This window comes from Choloepus didactylus, chromosome 2 (genome assembly GCF_015220235.1).
Source record: "Choloepus didactylus isolate mChoDid1 chromosome 2, mChoDid1.pri, whole genome shotgun sequence".
Classification (NCBI taxonomy): Eukaryota; Metazoa; Chordata; class Mammalia; order Pilosa; family Megalonychidae; genus Choloepus; species Choloepus didactylus.
Window position 1 is genome coordinate 34,286,163 of NC_051308.1, and position 21,939 is coordinate 34,308,101.

Sequence of the window (21,939 nt, forward strand, 5' to 3'; positions counted from 1 at the left end):
GGAAGTAGTTTGTAGTATTATGTACATGAATAGCTATTTGAGCCTATAGTTTTATTTTTAGGAAACCATAACTATTTTACTGCTCCAGAGGGATACTGTTCTATTGGGAAATCTGCTTTAATTGTATCTATTCCCTAAGTAGATACTTTGTCTCACTGCTTGGATGATACAGCTCAAGCTTCAAGCTTCACATCCCTGACAAAGCTGGATTTTCAGGAATCTGTGATAATTCCACAGTATCACTTAGGCCCACATTATTTTTCTGTCAAAATTTCTTTTATTTATTAAAAGTATGAATTTGAATGAGTGTTAAGACTTTCCACCAGCATTTCTTGTGCATTTCATCTTCCTGTGAGTGGTGATGTTTTGGTCCCTGTGTATACAAGTTTGGCATTAAGTTATTAGAGGGTGAGATGGTCAGATTCTTTCCCAAGCTATCTTTAATAGTGCTTTTGTGCCCTGCCTTTTGCTGGTTCTTTGTTGTAAGCCTTGGAGAAAGAACCTGTCTCCACCTGATTTAATTTTTTTCACTCTGGGAAATGGCTGTGGACCAGGCTTCTTACTTGCTTTTAAAATGTTCATTCTTTTTCCTGGCTGCCTTTGGAGTCCCAGTCTTACTGTCCATTAAAAACTTCAGATTTTGGGGGTTATGTATTTAGAGTATTACAAAATTAGGCTTTATAGGAAACCCCCTCCCCCCATACACACATGTAAAAGTTATTTTTTAGTTTAAGTATATTTTATTTTCCTGATTTTTATTTAAACATTTCTGGACTTGCACATTTCTCTGGTTCTTTTATGATATATGGATGAATTCATCCCCATATTCATTTTCTCTCTGCATTATTTTGGTTGTTTGATGTATGTAAAGTTACCTAGAATACAGCTTTCACATAGTATACATTCATTAATTCTTGTTTTGAGTTGCATCGATTTTATTTAAAAAAAAAAAAAAAACAGTTTTAGTGGAACAAATTTATCAATTACTTGTCAGTTAACTACTATATGCCAAACAGCATGTTGGTTGCTGGTAATATGGAGATGAATGTTGCACAGATATTACCTTCCAGCACCTTGAAGTCTAGTGAGGCAGATATGTTTATAACTATAAACATATCTTGATGTAAAGTAATAATTCTGCAATCACATGATAAATTGGAAGGAGCTTAAGCTCCACCAGTTGGTATGGGGGTTTTAAATTGTGTTTTCCTTCTGGGCTCTTGCTGGTATTGATTTTTTTTCCCCCTAGTGTTTTGTTTTGTTTCTAATTGCTTGCTGCTTTTGTGTCTTATTTTTTAGGAGGTGGACAGTAAAAGACTAAGATTTAACATGGAAAATGTCTTAAGCAGGAAAAAAATAGAATTATATAAGCCTATAGATTGAACTAAAGTACAACAAAATCATTTAAGGTGTAGTAATTAAGATGTAGTGTTTTATGTGGTTGTCCTGAAAAAGACATGCTGTATTGAGTAACATTTATTGATTCTTAAATAAGAATGGGAAGGTGACACTCCTAATTTAAATATCTTAATTTTTTAAGTCTGGCAACATAGATGATAGTTTTTCACATTCTTTATTTGTCTGAATATACAGATATATCATTTAAACAGCAACAACATTGTTGTTTGAAATGGCATACCAAAATATATGACTTACCAATTACATGACAACATAATTTTAAAAGGGTAGTGAAATAAAGACATATCATTATGATATTACATTTTAGTCTAAGGTTAATGACATGCAGTTTGTAGAATGTTGATTTTTATGTCCTTGCTGACAGACCATACCAATACTTATCTTTTTAATTCTGTTTAATAATAAATCCAATGTGAGGTAAACAAACTCAGTTTACTTAACTTTTATGTGTGCATTAAAACTGTTCTTTTAGTAAAATTTTTAATGTATTTTAATTCCAAAACATAAATTTGGACATCTTTATCATTTAGATATTAGTTGTCCTATGTTGTTCTAGGTAGAAGTTGCTTTCTTGGTTTCACAGATGAACTATCACGAATTATTGTCCAGAGAAGAGGAGAAGGGTAAGGGCAATAATGTTCCCATGGAAAAGGAGACAGCTGTCCTGGTTTAACTAGGACAGTCCTGTTTTTTGATGTACCATCCTGAATGGCTGTGTATTCAGAGTCATGACCTAACAAATACCTCTGGTTTTGATTCCTGCTGAGAAATAACCTGCTGGCAAAGGAGCTGCACGTGCTCCCCTCCACCAGCTCCGGAGCATGGTGATTAGAAAAAACACCCAGGTTCTGCTTTGCAGCTCTTACAGGCACTTAGACTCACATTGGTGTTATTAATGGAGTCATTTCATTCTTTGTTTATGTCCAATTCTCTGTCAGAAACTAGAGCCAGTTATAGAAATACCTGACAAGAACTGTTCTTTGTTAATGGAACTCTGATTTCCAGCATGACATTTTGTTTTCCAAATGAAGATTTCTTTTTTTCTGATTGTAAAGCTACCTACTTACAAAAATTAAAGCAATACAGAAAGCATAAAGAAGAAAGTAAAAATACCTAATATCCAACCACGCAGAGGTAATCGCTTTAAATATTTTTCATAGGGGAAAGATGATAGGTATTTATTTTTCAACTTTGTGTTATAAACAATTCTGAGATGAGGAATAAAAGCACAGCATGGCTTTATTTTTTTTCTGTAGTTTTATTGAGCTATACTTCACACACCATACATTTCACCCACTTAAAGTGTACAATGCAATGGTTTTTAGTATATTCACTAGGTTGTGCAACCATCGCCACAGTCAGTTTTAGAACATTTTCACCAGAAAGAAACCCCATGCCCTTTAGCTGTACCCTCCAATTTCCTCATACCTTCACTGGCAACCACTAATCTACTTTCTGTCTCTATACATTTGTCTATTCTGGCCATTTCATATAAAGGGAATTATACAATATGTAGTCTTTTTTAATGACTTGGCTTCTTTTATTTATCGTAATATTTTCAAGGTTTATACATCTTGTAGTATATATCATGCATAGCATTTTGAAAAGCAAATCTTATTTAAAAGGATGTATTTAGATTTAGTCTTGTTAGAAGGGATATATATGAACATTAAAGAATCTTCTAGGCATGCTTTCTAAGTTTTTACAATTTTCTTTTTTTTAAACAATTTTCTTTTTAAGTTGTATGAGTGTTGTGTGCAGTGAAAGTAATGACTAAATCTTAACTTTTTTTTTTTAAATAAAGAGATTGAAACAAAGCGAAGTGTTCCTCAGATTCTTGGATTAAAAAAAAAATCAACATTTTAAAGCTTGGTAAACCATGTAAAGCAGAACTTGTGTAGCAACGTTCTATATTAAATTGAAGGTAAAGAGAGATGAATTAATCAAATTGTGAAGTCTCTAAAGTTTATTTTCTTAGTCTCCAGGTTCAACTATTAAAGGGTCTTAGATTTCTGTTTCGAATAGGTAACAACACAGGGTTAGAGAATTAGCAAGTACTCTAGTATTAAGGTAATCACATTTGTTAAAATAGCATTCGACCTGAATGTATTTTCTCTGAGCATTCACCTAGTCGTACCTTTAGTAACAACAGGCGGGGTGGATGGTAAGATGATTTGGTGAGCAGGTTTTGATCTGTGTTCAGGAAGAGGAGGCAGAGAAATGAATGTGACATGCGTTACTCTTGACTTTTGAAGGGTTAGGATATGACAGAGTTGGTAAAGTCAAGTCATCTCAATTTCTGGTTGATTCTTCAAGTTTCTTTAGCTAGAGGCAGTCATTTGTTCCACAACTGAAAATAAATGGCTTACAAAACAGATGCTGGACTGAGGGACGTGTTGAATCTGTTGTTGGTAAAGCCTAATAAATTAATAGTTTATCAACTATTAGCAGTCGTTTTCATATTTGCTTAGAAAAGGAAGTAAAATGCATTTGAGGCCTTCAGTTGGGGGAGAAACGGTTCTTACAGAGTACCAAAGATGAAGGGGAAAGAGAAACAGTCATATATACCATTTTCCTTAAGATTGGTATTTTTGCATGTGTGGCTATGGATGATGCATGATGTTCTATTTCCTGAGATATATAAAAATTTTCTTTTATTAATTATACATTTTTAAAACAAAATTTGAAATAATACTTTAAAAAATATTTCAAAATGCAACTTGAAATGTCATCACTTTGAATAAAATGTCTTTTTTTCTAATTCTCTTGTCTCCTAGCACAGTTCCCTTCCATGTGGTACCTGGTGTCTGAATACAGGCAACCCTGCTATTGTAGTCCCTTCCTCCATTCGATTCTAGATACCTTAGGGAAAAAATGCAGACACGTTTTCTTTTCACTCCCTCTCAAAAGTGTATATAATAGAACTTTTGCAATTATGAGGGAAATGTTTGGAGGCTTACTGATGATCAGAAGTGTAAACACTGCTAATTTGGATGCTGGGCGATCAATCACTCAACAGATGAGCTTTCCAGAGAGTGCAGATCAGATTCAAACCAGTCTTTAAGCAAACATTATCTCATTTAATCCTCAGAAAAATGCTGAAGTGGTAATATCCCCATTACAGATTACCTTGGGACTGGCTGCTAATAATGGAAGCATCTAATGTTAAAAATATGAGTGCTAAAGGTCTACTGTAGTAATTTTCCACTACTGATCAAATTAAACAGCCTGTCTTTTTCAACTACTGTTATCTCACCCAAGGTTTCTACATTTCCTTGCTTAATACAGATTCCCTCATTGGGTTTGGTTGGTGGATGGTTATTTTACAAACTACGGGAGAAATAAATGAACAGCCATGAAAAGATTGTTTTAAGGGCAGAGTAGCTGATAGACATGGTCAGTTTTCTTCTCTGGAAGTCTAATATAGATATTACATTTTGGATACATTTTACTAAGAATTTACATGCTTGCTTTCTCATCCCATTGTAATTTCTCTCAGCCCTAAGCCTATTTTAATATGGTTAACTTAAAGAGGGAGGCCCTTTCGTAGGTAAAATTTAGGGTATACAGAACTTTGGGGCTAGTCCTAAAACTAATTATGCTGAAATGATCATGTTATTGAATGTTATTCAAACCTGGGCAATGAATAGCCTTTCCCATTTTCCACACACACACATAAACACACACAAATACACACACACAAACCCCAAGAGAATGAAGAAAGAGTTAATAGCATCAATATTAAGTAGGAAGTGCTGTTAGCCTTTGCATATGATGAAATGAATAATTTATTATCTTCAGGAAATGCAAACTGCAGTAGAATTCAAAAGGCCTTATCAGAATTTAGATCAGTTGTTTACTTGATAGTATGAAGTGTAGAAGACAGTAGATAGAAAATGCTTAAAGATACTGAGTTCAAGAATGTTATGTAATAGTTTAAATTGTGGGCGAGATTGGGGTTTTTTGGTTGAAAGTGTTTTTTTTTTAATGCAGTAATTACTTGCATTCTGACAAAATCAGGAGGGAGTTGATGACCTTTTGCCAAAATGATTAGTAATGGGATGTGGCAGTTTCTTTGCTTTCAGAAAGGAGATGATTTCTCAAGTTTTTCTTGTAAGTGTTTATATTTTCCTTATGTCTTTTTCCACTTAAATATGGATTTAAACTTAAAACATAATTATTGAAATTTTTGTTAAGTTATCTGCTTTGGAATGATCTACTTAGCTTGGTAAAAATTATGTGTATGTTTATGGGCTTTTTGTATGTCATTACTGTAAATATTGTGCATGCAACTTTAATAATAATAGATTGGGTGGTTGGAAGTACTTAGCAAAGGTTTACCAATCTTACATTGTTTAAAAATATTTGTAGTATGTTTTAAAAGCAAGACTTACATTTATTTGGATTATATTGTCTAACTTCTAAAAAATCAAAACTTGTGATTATTTTGATTATTTAAGATTTTCAGTTGTACTCTCTTTAAGTATAAATTAGTTTGGTTTTGATTTTATGGAAACTTTTGTAGTTAGCGTATGTAGAATTATTTAAACAATACAGTTTTAGAATCTAAAATACTGTCTTGTTTGCCTTTATGTGGCCTTAAGCCGATATACTTTAACCCATTGTTTCTTGGTTAATACCAATAGAAAAAGAAAGTGTTTTCCATGCTGAAAATAATTTTTTAAGGATTTTACAGAGAATTATTCCTGTGATGTTTGGATGTCACTAATGTAATAAATATAGAAAAAATATTTTGCTTTTGTTTTTCCCATCCCAGTTTTGAGTGTCATCTTGATTTTGCATAAGTCCTACTTTTCATAAATTATCACCTTGTCATTGAGTTTATCCCTCCTAAAGACAATTTACCTCATTAACATTTACGCTAAATGTTAACATTGGTAGCCTAAATAAATATTAAATAGCTGTTTGATGTGGCACACATTTCTAATAAATGTTTTGTCAAAAATGTTTACATATACACATTAAGAAAAGGAAAAATGAAATATGGGAAAACAGTGACTAGCTTTGATTTTCAAAGTGCAAAGCAAATGAAGGTATTTTCTTTTTATATTAATGAATTTAAAACTTCTTAATTGCTGTAGCCTGTGTTTATCAATGGTTCTTTTTCAACAGAAGAAATCAGATAATTTTGTGTTAATTTTAAGCTTTTCTTCTGTTTTTTTAAAATGCTAGCTCGCCTAAATGAATAATGCCAAGAGGGTGGATACCACAAAATTAACTCAGTGGCCATAGATCTTGATTGCCTATACCTCCTCTCCATTTACTTTTCAAAATGTAATCCTAAAACTCCTATTTCACTTCTTAATCTTATAACTCAGGAAACAAGCTATATATTAGCACATCATTTGATCTATGGCTTATTTCTAGTTTTTTTCCACAAATAAGATTGTATACAAAAGTTTTTTAAAAGCTTATGTTAAAAGGGATAAGTTTTGTATGAAATTGCAGAGATCCCAGGATGAGGATCTAAATAGATGTGTATGTAAAAACCTTTTGAACATTTCAAAGCACCTTTTAGTTCATGTGAAGTTCTTCAGATGGCCCCGTTGTCCTTTGCAGCTTCTAACACCAAGGTGTCTGTTGCAGCCCAGAGCAAAGTTGCTGCTACCCAGGACAGCACTAATTTGCGATGTATTTTCTGTGGTAAGCAACATTATGTTTACATTACTTTTTCAAGCTGTGGTACATACGACTTGCCCATTTCCATAAGTTTTGTTTCCTTAGGCCATAGTCTGATTTGTGGTATTTGGGAAACAGCCAGCTCCTGCTTTTATGTTGTGATATTTGTTGTGGTTCACGTAGGTGATTTGGTCAGCTTTTGAGTTGACTTGTTATGGAGGATCTAGTTAGAATTAGGATCATACAATTAATTCTTGTCCACCTCTTCAAGACAATGAGAGGGACCTTTGTTTGTTTGTTTTTGTTTTTAACTATTTTGTTGGGGAGCAAACTTCTAATTTAAGAATTTAAAGAAAAAAATTATATCCATCTGAATGTGATTTGGGGAATGTAAATAAATGTTCCTTCTTTGAAGGGAACTTTTACTTGAATTAATTTTAGGTTTGCATGTTGTGAGGCACATGTAAGCTATTACTTGTTTTGATAGGTTGATTTCTGATTGCCAGCCTGCTTTATTCAGTAGGGTAGATATCGGTGGCTTAGGAGTGAATTTAAGGCTTATAGAGTCTTTTCTTTCACTCTCACACACACACGTGTGCACATATATGTATTGTTTGCATGGACAAACCAGATATGTCACTTATCCACCCCAAATTAGTGATAATCAAATAAATGTATCTCCTTGTCCTTATATGAGGAAATGAATATATTTTTATATATCCTTGTGTGAATTCTTACTTTTTCATCCTCATTTGATGCTAGAACTTTACATTTTGAAAACCAAGTTCCAAAAAGTGATTTTTAACTCTTTGAGTTTTTTTTTTTTTTTTTTTAAGTGTATTTTATTTTTTGGGTTTCATGTTTAGCTTGACTAGCCAGGTTATTTTATAAGAAATAAAGTTGTAAAATTATATCCTGCTAAAATTTTATATTAAACAGTTCAAAACATTGCTATGTGTGTACATTTTATCCATGTGACTCAGAATTTTTAATGTGATTCCTCAGTATTACTGATACTGTTTCTTTATAAAGAGAATTATTTTAAAATTTGTGTACATACTCAAAGTACCAGTTTAGGAAAAGAAGAATATGTTGTAAATTTCTATAAATTAAAATTCTAATGTATTTTTTAATCTGTCACCTAAAATTATATTTTAGGACTGTTCTAGGTTACAGTTAGAGCAGTGAGCTTATTTGTGTGGTTCCTTATAACCACAACCCCCCCACCCCAATTCCACAGTTAAATATTGTAGAGTGTTTTCATCCATGACTTATTTCTAATTTTTCTGCCCTCCTGGCTATTCTTCCAGGCCATCTTTAGCTATTTTGAAAATTTGCTTGGTGTTATTTATATTTATACTTTGCTACTTAATACATTGAGATCCACATGCAAAATAATAGATACCCAGTTGCCAAATTGCGGAGAAAAGATTGATTTGGCCTTAAAAAAAGTGAATGTTTCAAAGTTGTAAAATAATGTGTTAGAAATCACATACTCCCCCAGTATTACCTTCATTGATTTAACTATGTATAAAAATGTAATTACCAGTTTACTAAGTTTAAACTTTATTTCACTGTATATTTATTATACACCTATCTGTCTTTTAGTCATGTGTTTTTAAGTAGTCTGTGACTAAATGTGAAACTAGATTTATGTGTGAAGATTAAAAGTTGACAGTAAGTGAAATGTGCTTTAGCCAAAACTCAATATTGAAGTCAAGGCTGAAATGCCATTCCTGGTTTTGAAATAATGAAATCTGATTTCCATCATCTGTAGGATACTATATGAACAATATTTCCACATTTTCTTTTAGTTAGAAAAAGTAAGGTAGGTAGTTCATATTCTTTGCTATGGGGAAAGAAGTGTGCATATCTTCTAGTCAGGACAAATTGAGATCAATCATTGTCTTCAGCACTAGGATAATAAAAACAGGGAGAAAACTAATCCTCAGGAGCTACTATCCTTCATAAGGGAATAGGAGGAAAAAGCAGGTTCACTTGTTTGTTAACTTTGGTTCTTTCTTTTTTCTTTATATCTGTCTTTTTTTTTCCCCTAAAAGAGGGCTGTTAACTACCACATGATACTCGTAAAATATTGTCGTTTGCCCACTGAAATGGTTAGGAAAGTACAGATGCCCATTTGGATATATGACCTATGTGAAGTAATAGTTATATTCCAGAAAATACAGTGGCAGCTGACAGCCTTGCCTAATCTTAGTTGCTGCTTCATATTGTGTGTGATGCCTTGGTATTATTTACCAATTTTATAACCTGTTGGAATGTTCAATAGGAAGGAAAGATGTTAATTATTATGTACCTGAAGTTTATAATTACGTGGAACTCTTATTTAATGCTTATAATATCTTGTATTATTTTTAAATGCACATAAATTTCATTGTGCTTATTCTTGTAATTTGACAATATTGATGAAAAAGAAACAAACAAACAAAACAACCAAGTTAAATATAGGTGTGAGAAAATGCCAAGGGGAGGGCTTCCTCCTCCTGTCCTCTGAATTTAAAGAATGTTTATGGAAGGACAAATAGCCCAGTTTTATCATCCAACCAGATAGAAAGAATTATGAGTTAATCTTAGATCAAAATCTCACCCATTTTAGAAGGGTTTTCCTTGAAGTTATTTTTTCTTTCTCAGCTGCATGAGTAAACTGTAGTAAATTGTTTTTATAGTTAATGATATCAACCACAAAATGTTGCTCACAGTCTTTAAACCTCCTACCTAAACAAGTTTGCTGGGTAACCATTTAAAAATTTGCTGAAAGATATTTGTATTCCCATTTAGTTTCGTTGTGAGTTATATCAAACTTTTATTTGCTAGTTTAGAAAGATACCTGTTTAATAAAAACAGAATTGAATTGAATTGAAATTTTGACATATTTTTCTTGAATCTATATGTTTGTGTTGTAATAACTTCAACTGATAGATTTTAACTGGTAAATTTAGTCCATTAACATTATTACTGAGATAATGCCTATTCTAGATATGATAGTACAATTGCAGTCTTTGACATGGATGCCAAACAACCTAACATTCAGTTAAGTATTTCAGCATCATGAGGTTTTCACCTAAATGCTCAAATAAACATTATTTTAAAAAATAATTAAACCATAATGGTCTTGTGAGTTGCCCATGCTAAATGCTTTCATATAGTACTTTTGGATAAATGTAACTTTGAATATACTTCCTCCAAATATTTTGTACTTTCTTGAATTTACCCTAAACTTTACATATTTGTTCCCCTCCTCCTACCAAAATACTGTAAAGTATTAAACATTAGTGTATGACTTATTATGATAGTCTGTTTTTACATCATTATGTTATTTCCGAAAGAAAAAACATTCTTTTTAGTTGACAAGTTATGTATTTTTATTTATGCAAACGTTTAAATATTTAATTTTAAATTTTAAAAGCTTTTTTTTTGTATCTGTGGCTATTGATTACATGGGATTAATACATTTTCATATTTCCTTTATTTGGTCCTCAAAATAGACTTTTAAGAAATCTAATGAAATATATCACTGCAGTTGTCATCTAATTTGTCTTTAGAGGGCAAATTAAATGATTAATCTAAAACCATTTGTAAAAAAGTGAGGAAAAAAGTTATTAGTTAAGTTCAGATCAAATTATTTCTGATTTGTTTATACTTGGGATTTAGCAGAACTGTGTTGCATTCTAGTAAACCTTATCCTTCTATTTGTGAAGTCTAGTCCACTAGTATAAAATAGATATTTTGTGCTGTTAATTTCTGTAGATTACAAGAATTAGCTCTAATACACTGAAGCATTTATTTATTAACTGTTTTTAATACTAGTGGTGTACATACAGCTTTCAAAATATCTGTTAGGGGCATTTTCTGGCACACTAGAATTTAGAAATATGTACAGTATATCATTACTAATATTCCTCTCGAAGAGTAGAAGATAACTACTGTTTCTTTATTCTCTCCTTTACTGGATTAGATTTTAAGATTATTCTGTTTTAAATCTAGGCATTGTATATTAGGTCCAATATTTATGTATCTCATTTTATAAGATTTGATTTTTAAAACCAGTGACATTAAGATATCCATAATTTAGTGGCATTCTGTCTAGCTAAAAATGGGTCTGTATTGCACATGGTTACATGGAGAATGGATGGTCATTAGTTTCTCATGACAGAAGCATGTTGGTGTAAATGCATGTTTTTTTCCTTTACCCAAATTGAAAAGTTATTAAGATTACCCCTGTAACATTAAAAATTCAGATAAATAGGTTAACTATTAATGGGAGTTTAACAAATATTTGTTTTTACCAGTACTGGAAATGCCAGGCCATGAAACATATATGGCAGCTTAAATTGGATAAATTTGATAAATGCATTAGCATACTTCAGTCTAGTAATAAGGTTCTCATGCTTTCTCTCTCCTGTTTTTCATTTTCAGTGTTCTATTTAGGTGAGTTTTTGAATTCTGATTTTTCATTTAAGTTTTCCCTCTCCACTTCATGAATAATTACCCCCAAAAGAATGTTTCATTGTCTTAGAAAATGTCAAGCTTAGGTGCCTATTCAGATGCTCATTGAACACTTGTTTTACTCAAGCTCTTCATATATAAATGTTTACTTTTCCTTTATTGTTGATGTTTTTTCCATTTGTTTCAAGTAAGCCTTCTGGAGATGATGGCAGAATTATGTTGCAGTCTTTCATTTGCTGTGTGTTATGTAAAGCTTTTATTTTATTTTGCTATACAAAAAGAAGATACATTTGTAAATATGTGATGGTTTATGTTATTGTCATTATTTTATCCCTGCTATCCTACTAAATATAAAGGTAATGTTCATCTGTAATGTTTTCCTCCCTTTATAGGACCAACCTTGCCTAGACAAAATTCACAACTACCTGTCCAGGTACAAAATGGCCCATCACAAGAAGAATTGGAAATTCAAAGAAGGTAAAATCATGACTTATTGTTTGTCCTTTTTCTTTCTACTGCAGAAGGCTGATAAGTGAATGTCCTAATATTGAAAGTAGATTATGTTTTGACAGCCGTTTCAAAGTCAGAACTTGTATTCTTATATTACTTAATGTTTTTGGAATCTCCATTAAAAAGTGAGCAGACAATGGTTATGCTAGACTAAGGTATTATAAAATTTCATATCTGCTTTTTTGTAAAAGTCATACTCATGGTAAGTTGAAAATATTTTAAATACACTTAATAGGATGCAAAATGTCTTTAGACTTCATGGAGTCATTAGTATAGCAGTTATAAATTAACCAGTTTTGCTTTCATGTGTCTAAGAAGAAAGTAGAAATAGTGTTGGTTGGGTCTTTAAGGCATCAATCCTGAGATACTACCATAGAGTTTCGTAGTGGAATATAAGACCATTGTGTTTATTAAACTGCTGGTTAAGTAAAATGGATAACATCATCTTCATTTCAGTACAATTTAGAAATACACTTGAAATTATAATACAGCCTCATTTAGGGGTAGTTTTTTCTGAATTAGCAGAAACTGAATTATAAGCAACTTTGTACCACAGTTTTATAAAATTCAGGTGTATTCAATAACTGAAATTGAGTTAGTCAAACCAGCTGTCCCATTTTAAAAAAAGAGAGAAGAAAACTTTTTAGAGATGCTAATGTTGCTTTTTATCACTATTAGGTCCACCTCTGTTTTGTTCTGGAGAGTCAATAACCGTTGTTAAATGCACTGTTATATAGATGCATTTTTCCAATTGAGGCATTTACTCTGTAGCAAGCCAGCAGTTCTAATTCTAAGCATTTCTTGTGACCCTGGATTTGGATCTCATGTTTGAAAACATTGTTCATTTTCTTTACGTTGTCTTAATATATGTGCCATGTTCCCCTAGCAGCCAGTGGAAGAGACCTCTTGTTATGGTTCATTGTCAGCTGCTTTGGAATTTAACTACTTATACTTCAAAGTATAAGTATACTTATACTGAGGAATGCCCCCCAGGATCTCCCAAAATGAATTTTGCTTTTGCTGCAAAACCTATGTATTCATTCTGAACATTCCAGAAGTATCCTCCAGATTTGTTGAAGATCCATTTAACTCTTGAATGATGCCCTAATAGATACAATAAAATTAAGTTTCTATAAAAGTATGTTTGAAGGATATGATAATTTGCATTCCATTTTGAGAATTTTAAACATACCAGAATAATTCCGAGAATTAGAAGTTGTAACGATGCTGTTGTGTACACACCACACGCACACACAATAAAACAGAAAAATAATTAATTAAAAAATGACCATAGTTTTGAGATTAACACATTTGTAGGTAGGTAGGAAAAACCAGAAGAGGACCCAAAACATAAAAGATTATCTCTATAATGTAGAGTGGGCAAGCAGGTAATCCCTGTGTTAGTTGCTGGGGGCCAGGAAAGTATAGAATAGAAACAGAAACTAAGGTTACTGCTTGCTTGTTAAGGGTCATAATGAGTGATCTACTGCACAGAAGGCTGTTGAGTACCAGCAGCTTGGACTTATAGTTGGACATGGGTGTTGAGAGAATTTTTAGTAGTTGTTATGAAAACCCTGTGCCTCGTGTCGATTATTTCTCCTGTCAGAGTGTGTGCCCTAGAGTGCTCACCTGGACTTCAGGTTTTTCTGTTTCTCTGTAAGTTGGTACTTCTAAAGGGTTTGAAAATAGTTTGTTTTAAATTGGGGATGTTATTTATACTGCTTGCATCTTTAGTTGAAGACTTTGTCTCATTGATTTTGAAGAGTTAAGTTCAAATTTCTGGAAACTTGGCGTGAATTTTTAAAATTTTCTGTCCATAGTCATGCAGAAGACTCTTTTAATTAAACTTTCCACAAAACACTAGTCAATTTCTCTTTCTCTCCTCCCCCCCCACCATATTAATTACATCTACATTCCTTCTCTTTAACTCTTAACTTTTATGCTGATGGTTTCCAAATCTATGGCTACAGCTCTGATAATCCACTTAAGATACAGACCCATATTTTCAGCTAAGTATTGGATCCTGGACCCTTTTGAGAATTATGTGAAAGCAGTGGATTAGCATCTCCCCACCCTCTCTGCCACCCCCAACTGTTGTTAATATGCATTTCTGTACAAAATACACATACCATGTCAGAGGGTCACAGACCCTAAATTCCAAAAGTGAATTCTCAATGAGAATTCCTATTACAGAGCTTTTCAATTTGGATGTCCTACTTGGCATCTCAATTTAAACCCTTGAGATCTTCTCCTTAATGTACACTCCTTCTTTTTAATATTTCTCCCGAGATTTCAGCTTAAAAAGTCTGTTATCATCTTCATTCACAATATTTATTCAAGTATACCTTACTAATTTCTTTCTCTGAAAGCCTGGTGAATTTATAGTCTGATAGTCTCATTACTAATAGGTTTCTCCAATACTTACTCTCTCATGCATATATCACTACTGTAGTTTCCTAGCTGCTTTTTCTGTCTTTAGCATATATCACTTTCAGTTTTTCCTACCTTGGAAAATTGAATTTTCTTGAACTCTTGCATATGGCAAAGAAAATCTCACACAGTACAGAAAGGAAGAAAGCAAACGAAAAAAAGAATCTACCCAATGTGCCCTTCCTCTCATTCTGATGCTCAAGATCACTGTTAGTATATCTGATGGCTTCCTCCATAACATTAAATAATGTTTATATGTCTATTTCTTGATTAATCAAGTTATAGTTAGTAACTATTGACACTTACAGTTTTATACATTTGCAATCTTTTTTCTTTAACTTTATTGAAAAATTAAAAGAACAAACAACAAAAAAAAAAACAAGCAAAGGATTAAGAAAAACAAACAACCTGAAATAACTACTTTGCTTCCAGCATGTTCCTACTATACCCCAAGAAAATTAACAAACCATAGCCAAACAATGGAATAAGACAAACAAATAATCTAAAATAACTACATTGCTTCCAACATGTTCCTACCATACCCCAAGAAAATTAACTAACCATAATCAACCAATGGCATAAGAAAAACCAAATAACCTAAAATAATACATTGAAGCTAATTTTTTTAAATGCAGTTTTCTTTTTTTTACTTTATCAAAAAATTAAAAAATTCAATCAAAACAAAACAAAGGAATAAGAAAAACGAATAACCTAAAATAACTACATTGCTTCCAACATATTCCTGTCATACCCAAGACAATTTGCAAACCATGATCATTCCTGAGCATTCCCATAACATTGAGATTACCGTCAATAGCTTATCTGTTCTTATTAGATTATTGTTCCCCCTTCACTAGTTGCTGTCTATCTCTAGGTCCCCAACAGTCTGCAATATAAAATATTTATTTTACATTTTTCACAGAGTTCACAGTAGTGGTAACACAATATCTCTCTTTTGTGTGTCTGGCTTATTTCACTTAGCATTATGTCTTCAAGATTCATCCATGGTGTCATATGTTTCACAACAAACATATATGCAGTTCATATATGCGTGTATGAAAAACCCACAGCCAGCATAGTACTCAATGGTGAGAGACTGAAAGCCTTCCCTCTAAGATCAGGAACAAGACAAGGATGCCCGCTGTCACCACTGTTGTTGAACATTGTGCTGGAAGTGCTAGCCAGAGCAGTCCGGCAAGACAAAGAAATAAAAAGCATCCAAATTGGAAAGGAAGAAGTAAAACTGTCATTATTTGCAGATGATATGATCTTATATTTGGAAAATCCTGAGAAATCGACAACACAGCTACTTGAGCTAATAAACAAATTCAGCAAAGTGGCGGAATACAAGATTAATGCACATAAGTCAGTAATGTTCCTATACACTAGAAATGACCTAACTGAAGAGACACTCAAGAAAAAGATTCCATTCTCAATAGCAACTAAAAAAATGAAGTACCTAGGAATAAACTTAACCAAGGATGTAAAAGACCTATACATAAGAAATTGCATAACTTTACTAAAAGAAATAGAAGGGGACCTAAACAGAATGAAACATATTCCATGTTCATGGATAGGAAGGCTAAATGTTGTTAAGATGTCAATTCTACCCAAACTCATGTACAGATTCAATGCAATTCCAATCAAAATTCCAACAGCCTACTTTGCAGACTTGGAAAAGCTAGTCATCGAATTTATTTGGAAGGGAAAGATGCCTTGAATTGCTAAAAACTTTGTAAAAAAGAAAAACCAAGTGGGAGGACTCACACTTCCTGACTTTGAAGCCTGCTATAAAGCCACGGTAGTCAAAACGTTATGGTATTGGGCACAAACATAGACATATTGATCAATGGAATCGAATTGAGAATTCAGAAATAGAGTCCCAGATCTGCAGTTGACTGATTTTTGATAAGGTCCCCAAATCCATTGAGCTGGTACAGAACAATCTCTTCAACAAATGGGGCTTTTATTCATTTACTTTTTGCCCCCATTTTTCTACTCATCTGTCCGTACACTGGATAAAGGGAGTGTGAGCCACAAGGATTTCACAATCATACCATCACACCATGTAAGCTACATAGTTCTATATTCATCTTCAAGAATCCAGGCTGCTGGATTGCAGTTCAACAGTTCCGGGTAGTTCCTTTTATCCTAATACACTAAAGATTAAAAAGGGATATCTATATAATGCATAAGAATAACCTCCAGAATGACCTCTTGACTCGTATGAAATCTCTCAGCCGCTGAAACATCCTTTTGTTTCGTGTCTTGTCCCCCTTTTGGTCAAGAAGGCTTTCTCAGTCCCATGATGCTGGGTCCAGGTTCATCCCTGGGAGTCATGTCCCACTTAGGGAGGAGGGCAGCAAGTCTACCTGCTGAGTTGGCTTAGAGAGAGAGGCCATATCTGAGTAACAAGAGGTTTTCTGGGCATGATTCTTAGGCACGATTATAAGTAGGCTTAACCTCTCCTTTGCAGTAACAAACTTCATAAGGGCAAGCCCCAAGATTGAGGCTCGACCTTCTAAATTGGTAGTCCCCAGTGCTTGCGAGAATATCAGGAATTCCCAAGGTGAGGAAGTTTAATATTTTCACATATTTCCCCTATTCTTCAAGGGGGCTTTGCATACACTTTTTTATTCTCTTGGCAATGTTCTTAACCTTTTATTTCTAGAACAGCACAATCTTTTAGAAGTAAAATACAAGCCATATATCTAATTGAAAATATTCTAGTAGCCATATTTTAAAACATAAAAAGAAACAGGTGGAGTTAATTTTGATACTATATTTTACTTAACCCACTGTGTCTAAAATACTACCATTTCAACATGAAATATTATAAAAATTACTAATTACATATTTTACATTCTGTTTTCATATGAAGTCTTCAAAATTCAGTGTATATTTTACACACACTGCACATTTCTGTTCAAATTAGCCACATTGCATGTGCTCAGTAGCCACATGTGGCTCAAAGCTATATAATTGGCAGCATAGTACTGTATGTTCTATGGAAAATTTAGTTTTAATCTTCAGGAGCTTTTCTTGTTTTGTAATTATTCCTCTCTTTCGTAACAGCCTGTTCTAAATTCATAGTTGTATTTTAAGTCACTTTTATTTGTCTTCTTTGCTTGAATTATCTTCCCTTTATAGAGTTAGTTATTTTGTTCATCTTACTGGCTTTACGCAAATATCTGGTAATCTTTAGCAGTCCACTTATTTCTAAAAGAAAATTAAGTTGAGTGATCAGTACTTGGGTTGGGTTTCCTCTTCCATTGTGGAGGTTAAGGTTCTGCTGGGCAGGACTGCCTGTTCCCTGCCCTGAAAGGTCCATATAAATGGACGGAGCATATAGACAGACAGACTCCTTCAGTAAGGGTGGGAGGCAGGGAGGCCCAGGACCCCACAAATGCTGAACTCCATCTATGGTTCCAACAAACGCCCTAGCTCTTCTAAGGCAACTTGTTCAGTTTCTTTATAGAACAATCTTCTGTGGTAAATGCCATCCCATCTGTTGATCTAAGGCTGGGGAGGAGAGAGATGGCTGGTACAGCTGTCCTTCAGACAGCAAGTGTTTTATTAATCAGCCTGACTGTTGCTGCACTGCCCATTCTCCATTCTCTCTACCTGCTGACTTCACGTTAGGTCTTTCTAGCTTCCTTTTCCCATGCCTGCTTCAGCTGTTTTCACTGTGTATTAATGATGGATGCCTCTCCTGTTTGATCCATTTACTTATTCAGCAATTATTTTTTGAGCTCTTACTATGTTCCAGGCGCTGTTTGTTTTAAGTGCTTAGGCTATATCACTGGGGGAGTGGGGTGGCCAAAAAAGCCGCACCCTCTTGTCCCTTACATTACAGTGGGGAGAATCACAGTGAACCATGAACATGCCATAATATAGTAGGTGATAAGCACTATGGAAAAAAAAAATAGATCAAGGTAAAAAGGATTATGTGTTTGAGAAGGGCAAGGAGAAGTACTGGTTGCAATTTTGAGTAGGTTGATCAGGGTAGATCTTATTGAGACAGTTGGCATTTGAAGTAAGACTTGAAAGGAAGGAGGGAACCATGCCTTCCTTGCCAGGGAACAGTCAATGCAAAGGCCATAAGGCAGGTTGTGCTCATCTGTATAAGCAAAAACAAGGAGCTAGTTGAGACTGGAGCAGAGAGAATAAATGTAGACATGGGGAGTAATAGAAGATGAGGTCAGAGGTAAAGAAGAGTCAGATCATGCTGGCTATTGTAAAGAATTTAGCTTTTATTCTGAGAAAAATGAAGAGTCATTGGACAGTTTTGAGCATAGGAATGATCTGACTTAACGCTTTAAAAGAATCCGTCTGGCTGTTCTTTTCAGACAAGAGTACAGAGGGACATGAATGGAGGCAAGTACAGGGTTGCCCCAGCACCCAGTAGGAAAGCCAGTTAAAAGATTATTGTGTGAACCAGGCAGGAGATTGTGGTAGCTGCCACCAGGGGACAGAGGTGATGAGAAGTAGATTGTATGTAGGGTATGAGAGAAAGAGAAGGGTAGACAGATACACCAAGGTTTTTGGCCTAAGCTAGTGGTAAGTGTGGAGTTGCCATTAACTGAGATGGGATAGATGATTGGTGAAGTAAGTTTTGTTGAGGGATATCAGAGATGAGTTTGAGGGTGTTGTGTTGAAATACTTAGTAATCGAGTAGAGACGTTGAATAGATAATTGGAAATACTAGTCTAGAGATTAGGAGGGAATTCGAGACATACCACTCTTCCCTGCCCTATCTGTCTTTCAGAAATTTGCTGATAAATTAGTTTACTGACAACTACTCTCCTTATTTTACTACTTTGTAATGGGCTTATACACATTCTCATTATTTTCTGGAATTTCAGAAGAATTTTATAGTGGGGGAGACAGTTTGATTGCTCCCTCTGCCAGCTCAGAAACCCCTGTCATGTCATTTCCCTGTTCACCATCCCCAATAGCTGATTCTCCTTGCATCTGGTATAATTCTTTGGCCTAGCACGTAAGAACCCACCCTGTCTATCTCTTTCATCTGTTATGACCTTCTGTGTATATATATATCATAGTCATTTTTGCCCCTGATTTAGACTGAAAGGGCTGAACAAATACCCAGCCCAATAAGAGTGAAAAACAAACAAAAAAGACCCACCACCAAGGTTTATCACTGTGGCATTACAGAGTACCTGAATAAAGAGAAGTTTCCAAACTTCGGAGGGAGGAGCTACAGGCTGAAAGGAGAAGAAAATAGATCACATACAAAAGTTGAGTTATTAGAATGGCACTGAATTTCTCAGCAGCAATCCTGGGTGCTAGAAGATAACACTCTTCAAAATCCTGAGAGAGATTATTTCCCATCTAAATCCTCTGTGCTCCTTCCTAGGAAGCTACTGGAACTTGTGCTCTAATAAAATGAGAGAGGAAACCAATAATGGTGAATCCACGGGAGGATCCAGGACACAGGGACCCAATACAGGGGAGAGATGAGGGGACTCCAGGGTGACTAAGGTGGGAGTGGAGCCAGGAGGTCTGAGGGCTCCTGTGGGGATGTTTCTGAGGGAAAGAAAATGAACAAAACAAAAACAGAACCAGTAGATCACCTCATGTTTGTTTGGCCTTATTAACAAGGTTTGCAGTTCTGATGGAGAGTTTGGGGTAAAAGAGGGATAGGTGTATAGAAAAAGAATCAAATGAAGAAAAAAGTAATTTTAAACACTAGAATAACAGAGAAGTTGTTCTGGAAAGTAAAAGTGATCAGCCATGAATATAAGTGAATATTGAAGTACCTAAAAGGGTATTATGCCGTTATTGGGAGAAAGGGAAAGAAAAAGTTTTGGGGGTCTAGGAGTGTGTCGGAAGTCAATCTTCACCTGTATAGGAAGTCAATATAACATCTAGTTCTGAAAAATCAAGGTGTAATTTTTCCAAATAAATTATTGTATTTAGAAGCATGAGACAAATACCAGAATATTGACGGTAATTGCTTCTAGGGCGCAAAATCAGAAATGATAAGGGATGAGAAGATTACTGTTTTGTTATAAGCTTTGCAATTCAATTTGACTTTTTAGGCCATGTCTTACTTTTACATGTTTAATTTTTTAAAGTTATTGTGAAGTTGAGTTGATAAAATGAATAATTATTTTAGATGTTAAATCTTACTAGTCTAAAACCTTTGTGGTAACATGATGATACTGCAGTTTACTTTGCTGTTTATGTGTGTATCATCTCATGTTTTTAGTTCCCACTCATTAATATTTAGCTTCCTCAGCTAACTGATGAAAAAATATATTCTAACAAACATGAGTCAGTCCTTTGTTAGACTCATCATAGTTCAGTTAATATCTATTAATAGTTCACAAGTCACTGCTACTACATGAAAGTTATAAAAGGGGAATAGTAATTCCAGCACAGAACAGTGGAGTTGGAACAATGAAAGTGTACAGCCCTCCACTTATCCTTCGGAGACAGGATGGACCAAAAGTTGACCGCCTTCTGTTGTAAGTATTATCTCTTGTCTCAGGAGCTTTGTTATATTAAAACTTAGTTAGCTTATATTAACTTTTACCCCTTCTTCATTTGTTTACTAATACAGGAATGAAATGCCCATATTATACAATCAAAACATATTTGTATAGTTTTATTTTCTAACAGATATCAGTAACATCAAAGTATTAAATTATTAATTATAGAACTTTTTTTTAGTTTGCCTTCCTACTTTATTATGTTGAAATTTAAATCAGTTTTATTTACCTAATACTATTCATTTTAAGTAAGGTTAAATGAAATGTCTTTTAAAATTTTGTTATTTGCATTTTGATTGCATCAAAATAGTAAATCTTATTCAACATAAACTATAGGTTTGAATATGTAAAAAAGTTATTAATCTCATTGTAAGGCAGTGATTTGTGCATCTTATTACAATTTAAAGTAGCTCTTTTGGGGAGAAATAGATATTCTGGTGGTGGTAGGAATTATTTCTGATATTCTTCTTTAAATGCTCTTGATAGAGCACTACAAAATTGTTCCTGAAAAAGTTGTACATTATTTTAAATGTGCATATCCTAATTTAAAAAGGAAAATTAAGGTAGTCTACCAGAATTTTTCCATGGTTCAGAATTAGGGCACTTCTGCTTTGAACAAGTCTTCAGGCAATGCTGTTAAGAGAGTGAGGAAAAACAGTCATAGATAGAACTCTAGGCAATGGAGCCACGTATATTTCAAGTATGTGAATTAGCACACTGATAGTTCTGAGAAAAACAGAATTTGTGGATTCATTAACTGCTCCCCTAGAGAGATCCACAAATCCTATTTAGAAGTCAAAACATGAAGATCAGATTTATAAGCCATCCAATTTAGGTGGGGATCATTCATGCCACTAAAGGTTTGTAGGACAAAGGTTTTTTTGTTTCATATACACCTCTGGGAAATATTGATTAGATGGGCATCTTTTTAGTGGACAGACTAAAAATCAGCTAGGAA

At 33.9% G+C, this 21,939-nt stretch overlaps 1 protein-coding gene across 3 annotated transcripts in view; it reads left to right on the forward strand.

Moving 5' to 3' along the window:
• ENAH (ENAH actin regulator) overlaps nucleotides 1–21,939 on the forward strand; it is a 153,820-nt gene that overhangs the window by 97,156 nt on the left and 34,725 nt on the right. For all 3 annotated transcript variants that reach the window (XM_037822891.1, XM_037822896.1, XM_037822899.1), the window contains exon 4: nucleotides 11,919–12,003. In XM_037822891.1, the coding sequence (XP_037678819.1) occupies nucleotides 11,919–12,003 (85 nt within the window). The remainder of the gene's footprint in view (nucleotides 1–11,918; nucleotides 12,004–21,939) is intronic.